The sequence below is a fragment of the Centroberyx affinis genome, unplaced genomic scaffold, assembly GCF_046629955.1.
Source record: "Centroberyx affinis isolate AG114_WGS23_722 - 3 ecotype Tasmania unplaced genomic scaffold, CSIRO-AGI_Caff_v1 ptg004126l_1, whole genome shotgun sequence".
In the NCBI taxonomy this organism is placed as follows: Eukaryota; Metazoa; Chordata; class Actinopteri; order Beryciformes; family Berycidae; genus Centroberyx; species Centroberyx affinis.
Window position 1 is genome coordinate 52,659 of NW_027281900.1, and position 12,129 is coordinate 64,787.

Below are 12,129 nucleotides of genomic sequence, written 5' to 3' on the forward strand. Positions count from 1 at the left end.
GCTCTGTGTCCCGGTTTCTGGGTGTTTCGTCATTTTGCTGATCAGCCTTTTGATGCAACCGTAGCATACTGTGTTTTTTTTTTTTTTCTGTAACGATGAACATGGCTGAATAGTTAAGATTGTTGAGGGATGGACATCTGAATATCGCTGGCTTGGAACGATAACTTGTTTGAGCCTTTATTTACCCAGAGAAGATTTTCCTGCTCTGTTGTATAGCAGAAACTTTGCCTAGATCTTCCCCAGCTGGGATACCGACTGACAACCACTGGGCCATGCCGCCTGTAGACAAGCCTCCACCCTGCTGAAGTGTCCTTGAGCAAGGCGCTGAACCCCTGCCTGCTCCGGGGGGGCGTGGCACTGCAGCCGACCCTGACCTTTGACCTTCCTGTATCACTATAGAAGGCAGCAAGCAAAATGAGACGAAATTTTCCCGAGGGGATCAATACAGTATCTTCTTCTTCTTCTTCTTCTTCTTCTTCTTCTTCTTCTTCTTCTTCTTCTTCTTCTTCTTCTTCTTCATCTTCTTCGTCTTCTTCTTCTTCTTCTTCTTTTTCTTCTTCTTATTATGCTGCTGTAACCAGAGGTGGAAAGTAACTAAGTACATTTACTCGAATACTGTACTTAAGTCCAATTTTGAGGTACTTGTGCTTTACTTGAGTATTACCATTTTATGCTACTTTATACTTCACTACATTTCAAAGGGAAATATTGTACTTTTTACTCCACTACCTTTATTTGATAACTTAAGTTACTAGGTACTTTGCAGATTCAGATTATTAATACAAAATATAATCAACTAATAAATTGTGATGTATTATTATAGATTACTGTAAGCTACCCAGCAGTATATAAAGTAGTGGAAATCAGCCCCACCTTTTCCAGCTGCAACATTAAAGTGATGCTTACACATTAATGCATCAATAATTATAATTCAATAATATACTATATACGGTATTATTCTGAAATGGGCCATTCTGCATAATGAGTACTTTTACTTCTACCACTTCTTCCACCACTGGCTGTAACCCAGTAGCAAGAATTTAATTATAATGATTACTACAGTCATACATAGAACTGTCCTGTCACTGTCCCTCTTGTATGATATAAGCTTGGCCTGAGTCCTAGGGTTTGCTCTTAGGCCAGTGGATAGCATGGCCTTATTCTCTGTAATTCTCTATAAAGCTCTATAATGTGTTGGTGCAAAGATAACCAGAGGCTCGGACCTTTAACACAGTAAGGCAGTATACTTTAACAACTACATAGGGCTGCACTGCGCAGTAAATAGTAAAAATATCAAAATTGCAATATTGACTGCAATTATCAAATCACCAGAGGTTGCAGTTTTTAATTATAGGTAAAGATGTTTCAGCTTCCTAACCAAGATACTCGTCTCCTGAGCAGAATGCCTGACCTACAAAATTAAGTCGCATGTCAGGGAAAATCTTTCATTTTATTCAAACGGTGCAAATTGTCAGCATTGGTACGTCATTCCACCCCACCCCAAGTTTTTTGACCATTTCTTAAGCCCTGAAAAAAAATAAAATAAATACAAATTAATTTACAGGATAAGCTGCAGCCACAGTTATCAAAATGCATAGTGCAATTTCAATATTCAGCAAAAAGAATTGAATTAGGATTTTTTTTTTTTTTTTTTGTCAATATTGTGCAGCCCTAAGCAAGCCTTTGGACTTGAATGCACAAGCTCTCTCATAGATTTCACCCTCTGGATTTCCCATAAACCACCTGTGTATTGTTTAATGCCCCCCTTCCTGTTCAGCTCCTCAGTCGCATTGATCAAACTAACAAGCAACAGGTGAAGATGTGCTTTAACTGAGAGCGAACCGTAGAGACGCGACAACAAAGCACATTAACTCCAACTGAACAACGTCTGTGGATTTGATGAAATCCGCTATTGATTGAGGTCCTCGTTAGGCAATGGAAGGGAGAGCGTGGTGTGTTGAGTGTTCATTGGTCTAATTAGCACATGGAGGTGTGTTGTTGGATGCAGAGGTGGTGATGGATTGGTGGATTGGTGGATTGGTGGTGGAGCCTCCCAATCAGAGCCCCACCCTCACTTTCCCCATGGTTTTATTTTCTGCATCATGGCTTCATGGCTACTTTAATTAATTTTACTCCCCTAATTTCTCATTTATGCATTTTTTTTCTTCCATTTTCCTGCATTTTCCTTTTCCTTATTGAGTTTTGCCGTCACTTAACATACAGTATGTTGCCCGATTCACTTGTGTCTTTGCCTGTAATATTGACTTGTTTTTGTTTGCTCGTCTCCTTTGAGGTGAGACGTTTTTTTAAGCCCCTTGGGTTTTTTTTATTGAACCTGCATAAATTCATACATTTCTTTTCCCCCTTTTATTAATATGTGTGAAAAAAACAAATTACATGTGCAAGTGTGAATGTGGAGTGTGCATGGGGATATTCTACATTTTTAGGCATTTGGCTGATGCTCTCATCAAGAGCGACTCGCTGTACAATGAGTGAGCAGTGTCTTGTGTTACAGTGGTGAATGGACAGTACAATGCATTAGTACAGCAGACAAGTCTCTTCTGTATAATAATCTTAACCCTAAACCTAACCTAACACAAACAATATATCTCTCAGTCAACTAGTTCCCAGACTATTCCTTGTAACTTCTGACAGCTGAAAAAGGGAGAATGGGAACGAGGCCGCGGCAGTTCAGCAAACATGCGGTTAAAGGTGCGAACCTCCTCACCGACCGCATTTACAGAGTGGAAGTTACTGTGGAGAAATGTACGGTGGCTGTTCAAGGGCAATGGCTTTTTTTTTTTTTTCCCCGCATTCATTTCTCTTCATTTGCATAATGCATGGCTAGCGGCTCTTAGGTGGCCAAAATGAAGCAACACGTTAAGTTTGCATTATAGAAAAACACTCAAGACCCGAGAGGATAAAGCTGTGTTTATATCAAACATTAGGGTGCAGCGAGTCTGACATGATTAAAGCACTGTAGCACATGCAGCCTTTATCAGGGGTTCCCATAATTTTTCATCTTAAGCACCCATTAATAGATATATATGTTAAGGTACTGAGTCCTATTTGTTAAGGAGATTTTTATTGTTAGATTTAGTACAGAATTTCTACTGTAGGTGGGGAGAGTGAAACCTCTATATCAAGTCATTTTTACACTGTGTTCTCTCATGGCGCTAACATCTGGTGAATGAAATAGTAATACATTTTAACTATTCCTTAATTTTGTCGAGGACCCCTCAGCAGCCTTCTCAAGGACCGCTGTGGGTCAAAGGCCCCCACTTTGGGAACCGCTGGCTTGCAGAAAAAAGAAAAAAAACTGTGAATACCTCGCATCATTTCAGATGTGGAAAAAATAAAAAGTTAACTTGCCAAGGATCCTTTTCTAGACATCTAACGAGTCTTTGGATGTGTTCAGCTGTTCTGCTCCCCATAACCTGAAGATATTTGACAACAGTAGAACTCCCTTGGCCCGCCAGTCAGCCAAGCTATAAGCTATTCAGCAGTTGAATGGGGTTTCAGACATTGTTAATTCACCAAGGTTAGAGCCCTAGACACGCCTACACTCTTGGAGGCCATTCTCCCACAATAGGCTGGGAGCAAAGGCAGAAAAATACCCGCTAACTAAAGCATGCTGGGAAAATGGTTTATGTTAAACGTTGTGACATTGGTGGTTTTATGGACTGTTAGAGAGAAAGCGTGAGAGAGGGAGAAAATAGTGGTCGTGTTTAATGTGGTATAATTGTGTATCGTAGCACAGGTATGTGTGTATGTGTGTGTGTGTGTGTGCTCTGAATGTACACAGTTTGCCTTTTGTATATAGGAATGTATTTGTGTAGATATGAGTATACTTGTACACAAATACATTCCTATATAAATGTTTACACACATGCTCATACATACTTTACATGTGGGTGCTGTTGTGCATTTCTATACATAACACAAGTGTTGTCCGTGTGTTTTCTGTTGCCACATTGTATCGTCTGTATGTCGTCTGTATCCAGACTGTATGGACATTTCTATATGCGAGGACTTAACCCTCGGCTCTGTTGCTATTTACTGAGGATCCTCCCTATGCTGTCCCTCCAATCCTCTGGATTTCCCATAAATCCCTGTGGCCCGGCCAACGCTGGTGATTTGTTGTCGGCTAGTGGGCAATTGACACATTGATAAATCCCCCTCAGACGGGGGACGATCCGTTTGAATCAATACAGCCTTATCGGCTGACGGCCGTCACGGCGGCGACCGTGTCAGTTCACCCCGGGTCCCTCAGAGTCGGTCTGATTTGTAGCATTTGACAACAAACATCGTCACGCCACGTGGCTCGTCAGAGAGTCTGCAGGCGTAAATGAAGGCAGGACGTCGTCTGTCAGCGAGCAGTGCTGCATCGAGGAGGATGAGAGAGAGACAGAGAGACAGACAGAGAGAGGGAGGGAGAGGGAAATGGATACAGAGAGAGACAAAAAGAGAATGAGGATGATGTTGGAAGACAGGAGAATGCAGGCTAAGTTTGGTTTATGTTGTTTTCCGATGAGTTGACTTGATTTGGCCAAAAGAAGGAACATTGATTATTTAGCACTGAGGGGCATTTGACAAATGATACAGTATGATTGGCTGTTGTTGGATTTGACGTTTTGATTTAACAGTGATGCTACCAGGACTGGGAAGTAGAGTTCATTGTTCCTGTTGACTTGATTTAATGCTATTGATCTCTATTGATTGCTCACTGATTGTTGCCCAGAATTAGGCACACCACAATCTCATACATCACACATACAAGGGGAAAAACCCTTTCTTTACGAAATGATATGGCATTTACAGTTTTATAACCCAGTATAAAAGCAAAGCTCTTAATAACAATTCCTGCTGTAGTCGGGGGGGGGATTGAAATTGAAATTGAAGACAACATCCACAGCAGCATGAGGCGTCCAGTGGCTGGGTTCAGCCTCAGCCAGAGGATTGGTGTGGCTTGTCTCCACTGGCCAGGCTGTTGCTGCGCTCCGGCCCGTCTGGCTCACTGCCAGCGTCTCCACTGTCTTCAGATCCGGGCCAAACCTGGCCAGACCGCGGCTCAGCCAGCCACGTTTCACAAGTTGGCGAGACGCGGGTCCAAGCTGGCCAAAAGCTCCAGCAAGGAGGATTAACGGTTACTGATTCTAAATAGAACTTTCCCTGTAGATAGTAGAAAAGTTTTTGGAGGATTATTAGTTAGCGGGATCAAATTTGTGGTAACACTTTAGATTAGGGAACACATATTAACTATTAACTATGGGTTTTCCCTCAACAGTTTTATAATTTCTCTCACTACTACTACTACTACTAGCACCTTATAAACCCATACTGAAAAAAGCATACTAAAATTAATGTTTCCTTACTGACTGCTATAAGCACTAATTAGGATGCTATTGAGGGAAAACACATTTTATAACGCAGTTTATAATTGCAGAATACAATAGTGCAGAATAAGGTGCTAATAAGTGGTTTGTAATGACTAGTAATGAACCAATACACTACTAATATGCATGTTAATTAGTAACTTATTAATAGTTAATATCTGTTCCCTAATCTAAAATGTTAACAATTTGTTTTACACAATAAGTGATCGGGAGAAGAACGATGAAACTGACGCTGCAATTTGTGTTACAGTTTGAATGCTGAAACTAAATACTAGTTCATGTTGCATGAGATGGGCTTGTTATTTTCAAATCCCGCCTCTGGGTAAGAGGCTATTCAACAGAGACACAAACCAAACCAGATCACTGTGTGGTTAACCCCCGCTGGGCCGCACAGAGCTAATGGAGACAAGACAATAGACACACCACTGTCAGCTCTGCTCTTTGTGAAACACAGGCCCTTGTTTGGACGGTTGAAGGCCAGAGCCAAATATCAATAGACTGCCAAATGAACCATATAGAGTTAGAACAGAAAATATTATTCTGTAAAAGAGAATAAGGGTCAGGTTTAGGAAAATTCTTTAAAACAGAGGAGGGCGAGCTTAGGGGAAACATTATTCTGTAAAGGGGATCTTAAATAAGAGACCATATTGGAAAATAGCATAAGGGAGAGCTTAAGTAAAACACTGTTCATTAAAACAGAATGAAGGGGGGGTTGACTAACACTATACTGTAAAATAGAATAAGTGGGATTTTAAGAAAGACAGTATTCTGTTAAACAGAGTGGGGGGGGAGCTTAAGTATAGCACTTTTCATTAAAACCGTAAAGGGAAGCTTAATGAATACAGGATTCTATAAAACAGAGTGAGGGGAAGCTTCGGGAAGACAGTACACGGTAAAACAGAGTGAGTGGGAACTCATGAAAAATGGATATCTAGCTCTTAATCCAGGGAATTTATATCAGAATGGGCATCAAACTTTTCATTGAATCTGATTCAGGAGCAGTAAAGGTTCATTCAGTCGAAATACTACTTTTTGTTTGGAACCAGATAAAATTTGGGATTTGCGTATTAATGCAATGTATTTTTAACAATTGTCTAAAACCTAAGGGGAATTTACATAGAATACTGCAATGAATATGAGGAACTTCATATGTTCAATACACACGCTATGTATGAAATGCATGGTTGTGTATTATTTTTTGACATTGCGTGACAAGCTGTTTTGACCTCTGAATCATTTTTATCCAATTGAGAATAGAATATAATAGAATAGAATAGAATAGAATAGAATAGAATAGAATAGAATAGAATAGAGGATCATCCTTTGTTTTACAGTGAGATAATGAGAGCGGCAGTGTGTGTGTGTGTGTGTGTGTGTGTGTGTGTGTGTGTGTGTGTGTGTGTGTGTGTGAGCATGTGTTGAGAGAGTCTTGTTGACCCTTGGCTTGACTGTCAATCCCAGGAGGCCCCGCCCCCTCATGCTACTGGATTATCTACTGAACTCAATCACAACGCTGAGTAGGACTAAATACAATGTCTTTTTATTTCTCTCTCTCTCTCTCTCTCTCTCTCTCTCTCTCTCTCTCTCTCTCTCTCTTTCTCTCTCTCACTCTCTCTCTCTCTTTTTTCTTTCTGTCTCTCTTTCTATTTTGCTCGGTGTGTCACTCTTTTTCTGAGATAGATGTATTCACACAAAACAGACACAACACACATGCTGGCTGTTCACACCTGCTGATTCTCACAGTATGACACAGTCAGTCAGACTCACACACACACACACACACACACACATGCAGCTCATCCAGTTTATTCCCTGTGGGGAGCTGGTCAGAGGTGTGTGTGACCAGGATAGCTACCTTTCAAATAAAGATTTTAAAATATAGACTTTTTTTTTTTCATAAATGAAAACCTAATGCTGCCAGCTGCCTGGCACCACACACTCACCATGTCTGGAAATGGCACCATGTGACACACACACACACACACACACACACACACACACACACACACACACACACACACACAGATACACCGTGCCTTCCTTAAACACCACATAACACACACAAACACAGAGGAGAAAAGCCTGACTTATGTTCACATATCCAATTGTTTTAGACTGAGAACACTGGCACTTTACATATCCCATGTAGTTTACTATCTGAGGTACTTGGTACTTTGTTCCGGAAAGCATCCATAATGGTATATGAATGGAGGAGGGCAGTAATGAGGTTGGACTGGAGTGGTTTGAATCCCAGAATGCTTTTGGTGGTGCGGTAAAGAAACAGCAGTTCTGTACTACAATTAGATATATACACCATCTGAAACAGGCAACACATAGTCTTACAAAACGATTAGCAACACATAAATAGATCAAGTTATGGTGCTTTTGAGTAGATAGTAGGCACGCAAAGTTCTTTTTCTCTTTTTGCCCTTTTTCACTTTTTCTCCCCCATGCAGTGAAATCCCGACGAATCTTGGACGGATGATGATGCCTCTTCGCACTGTGTTCTGGCGTCAGATATCACACTGATTGGCCCAAAGAGAGTGCTATAATTAAAGACCCAAATTTTTTAACTCAAATGTGAGATGTCAGACACCACTGGTCCAATTTTAACCACTTTTGAAACTTGGACGGGTGACACTTTTGGCACTGCGTTCTGGTGTTAAAAAATGTACTCTAATTGGCCTGATGGGGACGCTATAATGAAAAGTAAAACATTTTAAATTTTGATAACGAAACTTGGAGGGATGATGCATCTTGTTAATGATTGGCCCAGGAGGTGCGTGCATCATCCACTGGGGACGATATGTTTACTTGTACAGACTGGATCCAGACTGGATGATGAACTGTAATTATTTCTTTTTCTAAAATAGATACAGTGGACATACAGTGTTTTGAACTCTTCAATTATCACAGATTACATATCTCCAATGAAACCAATACTAGTTTAATTCTTATAGGCAGGGTGGAAGTGGAAACACTGATTCAAACAATTCTTCTTAACATTTTCACTAGACTTTATATTTCCACGTTTGACAAATTTTAGCCCTCAGAGACGCCTCATAAGTGCTAAAAATGTCCCATTCCATGTAATTCATCCCACACTCTCATTCCACCAGGGTCCAATCTGTAGCCCAGAGGTTAGTTGATTGGTCGGCCAGCCAGAATGCCTTCCCACTAACTCGTAATCACCTATTGATTGGCCTGCTAGATGAAGGTCCAGGTTCAGGTCCTGGACGCCACATCTCTTTCTCTTAGCGTCGGACCCCTCGGATCTGAGACACGGTGACCTGCGGGGCGCCCCGGTCGCCGCTTATTGGGCTTGACACTGCTTGATGGTGACAACGCTAATTGTCAACATCTGGGAAGCGCTCGCCATCCCTCGGCCCGGCGCAGAATGAAACGTGGCGATCTGTCATAACGTGTCAGGGGAAATTAGCATCAGTTGGGTGGGGGTCGTCCCGCCAACATTATCTGATGGTTGTGGAGCGGCGGGGGAGAAGGGGCGATGGGCTGTTAGTGGAGTCATTTCAGGGCAATTGGATTTACATGATCGTGTTTCCTCAGAGGGTCTCTGTCCCTGCTGTGATGGTGTGACCAGTACTGCTGCAACTACTGCTACTAATACTACTACTACTGCTGCTGTTAATACTACTACTGCTGCTACTACTACTGCTGCTACTACTACTGTTACTACTACTACTGTTACTGCTACTGCTACTACTACTACCAGTAATATGAGACTAAGGAGAGCACCTATGCAAATGACATGTATACTCGAACTCTGCCTGTGAAAGGCCAGTATGCAACATTCAAGTACAAGCCAGAAAGTCAGAAATCTCAGATTCAAATGCAAAAAAAAACTACTACTACTACTTACTACTACTGCTACTACTACTACTGCTGCTTCTGTTACTACTACTACTACTACCGCTACTACTACTACTACTACTACTACTACTGATACTACTACTACCACTGCTACTACTACTACTACAATAATAATAATAATGGGTTTATATAGCACTACCAGGTGCCAGTTGCAGTACATTACAAAGCGGTTGGGCTCCAAGCTATATCACAGACTTTTAACCCCTATCAGCCTCAGGCTCTTCCAAAGTCCAGGCTTAAACTAAAGTTCACCAGGCTTTTGGCTTTGCAGCGTGTCTGTCTGAGGAGCTTAAGCTACTGTAGCAGTCAGTATCCTCTTTTAAATCACTTCTTAAAACCTAATTTTATAGACTTGTTCCATATGCTGTCTTTTATCCTCTTGTTTTTTTTTTACTGTTATATTGTTTTTACCCTCTGTTCTTTTATTTTCTGGTGCCTTCTTGTTGTACTTGTTTGAATTTATTTTATGAGTTTGATGTTTGCTCTTATTTGACTGTTAAACCCCTTTGTAAACTCTGCTTTTAAAAAAGTGAGTTAAATAAAGTTCAGATACAGTTTATTATTATAATTAAAAGGAACAAACATATCAACAAACTACAATAAAGGGAATACATGCCATCTGCTCTAAACAACAAAATCTTTCTTTTTTTCTCTTGGCTCATACAAAAGCCTGTTCACAATATCTCAGTCTTATCGCGATGAATCAATATTGAATTTATGTAAAGGATCTCTCACAGAAAAACAAATGTAATAGCACATCACCAATAACTGGGATGAAGGAGATTCACTGGATTATTAAGTAATATAAGAAAATGAAGAATTTCATTCCAAAATGATGCCCTCTCACAAACTGAAACGACTCACGGTATTTTGTACAGGACAGGAGTAACTTAAGTGACAATGCAGTAGGGAAATGCTTTCCCATACTGCATATTTAGAATTCAAGATAACGATTCTTTTAAAAAATGCATATATAGTGTTTTGGATTGGAACTTAACTTCCCATACGGAGAAAAACCTGGATCTGTCACGGTCTTCCCTGTCGCACTGACATTTAATTCTGTCTCTCCTCCAACAGGAAAGTGACAGTTTGTGGTGGGACGCCTTCGCTACCGAGTTCTTCGAGGAGGACGCCACTCTCACGCTCTCCTTCTGCCTCGAAGACGGACCAAAGAGATACAGTAAGGCTCCCACAATGCATTGGGTTTATACAAAGTTGAGTTTGATGGACAGGTTTTAAAACTGACAGTTGTAATTGGGAGTATAACCATTTCTCCGCTGGAAAAATATGGGATTAAGTGCCTTGCAATCGACTATTTTTGCTATATTTTCTGAGGGAGAGCGTTTCAAATTCATTTCCCTCGCCCAGATTTTCCTGAATGGGATTCAAACCAGCAACCTTCCAGTAACGAGCCCACTTCTCTAGGAATTAGGCTTCTAGCATCCTAATAGAAGGGTATGGACAGTGGTTATAAGGGAAACACCTCCATACTGAAAGAGTTTAAAGGGAAAGTCCACCCTCAGATACTCTTACATTGTTCTAGATCATCAATCTGTGATGTTCAATGCATTCCAGGAGTTATTTTGTGATGAAGTGCTGTAATTTACTTGTTTGGTGTACCCGCTTTCCCTCAACCTGCCTCGACTACTTCTAATTAAGTTATTGATTTCCTGCGTTTCCCAAAATGCCTTTCAACAACCCTCAGAAAATGTGTCTGAACTTGTTGCATCCAACTGTTGGTGGAGAGACCAGTAAGAGCAAGAGCGAGAGTTTTTTAAGACAAAAACCACAACACTGTCTTGTGGCTGCATTGCATTCTGGTCTATTGAGGCTACTGTGGGTGGAGAAATTGGTCTTTCTCCTCTTCTACGATGGATTTCTCCCTGTATGATTGTTGAACGTCGGCCCAAAATGGCGGCTCTAGCCCTCGGTTTTTGATTCTGAGGGACTGACACCAAAACCTGATGTTTGCCATTCATGTTTTAGTTAGCTCTGCTATCAAACTCCATTGTAGCTGCACTGGAAATATCTCAACATGATATGGCATGTTGTCTACGTTTGGCCAGTTACCTATGAGAATAAGAAAAATACACCACCAAACGACAAAATTGACTCAGAAATGCAAAGTACATCACCAATAGTTTTTTAACAGTGATAAAGTGTTTTAGGGTGGATTTTCCCTTTAATGTTAACAGCCCTTCTGCCCTCATCTATTTCTTCATTTTTTATAACACCCTCTCTCTACCTTTACAGAGAAATCAAGGCATTTTCTTTGTTTTGTCAGGGAGGAAGAGGCGATGACATTACAGTACAGTCTCTCTCTTTGTTGTTACTCTTTCAAAATGATGGTTTTTCACTCGTAACCCCTGGTAACCTCTCTCCAAGCGTTTCATGACAGGCCTTTATTGTGGCCCTTACTTTTTAAATATAGACATAAATGTAGACCGCACTCTCGAAAATAGACAAATTACTGGGTATTCATATTGGAACATTTGACAAAATGTCTGCCTTTGAACAAGGTCCTGATGTCACCGCTTTATGACAGCGTGTTGATATCTTGGCAAACGTATTTTCTTTGAATTGAAAAGGGTCAAATCGCTGCACCAAATCGGGAAAAGTACACTTTTACTTAAAAGAGCCGAGCACAGAGTATCTCCACTTGATACTGTATCTGATTGTGAGTGTTTTTTTAATTCAAAAAGACTCCCAAAGTCACTGACATACACACTGTAAGAATTTGTTTCATATCGCTGCTGTCAGGGCAAGAAACAGTCATGTCGGCCATAAGTAAGATTTCCAGGAATAAAGACAAGAACGCTTATTTTCTCAATGACATCTGTGT

At 40.8% G+C, this 12,129-nt stretch overlaps 1 protein-coding gene across 3 annotated transcripts in view; it reads left to right on the forward strand.

Annotated features, from left to right (window-relative positions):
• Positions 1-12,129, forward strand: part of ldb2a (LIM domain binding 2a) — an 85,809-nt gene that overhangs the window by 10,203 nt on the left and 63,477 nt on the right. For all 3 annotated transcript variants that reach the window (XM_071542576.1, XM_071542578.1, XM_071542577.1), the window contains exon 2: positions 10,365-10,467. In XM_071542576.1, coding sequence (XP_071398677.1) covers positions 10,365-10,467 — 103 coding nt within the window. The remainder of the gene's footprint in view (positions 1-10,364; positions 10,468-12,129) is intronic.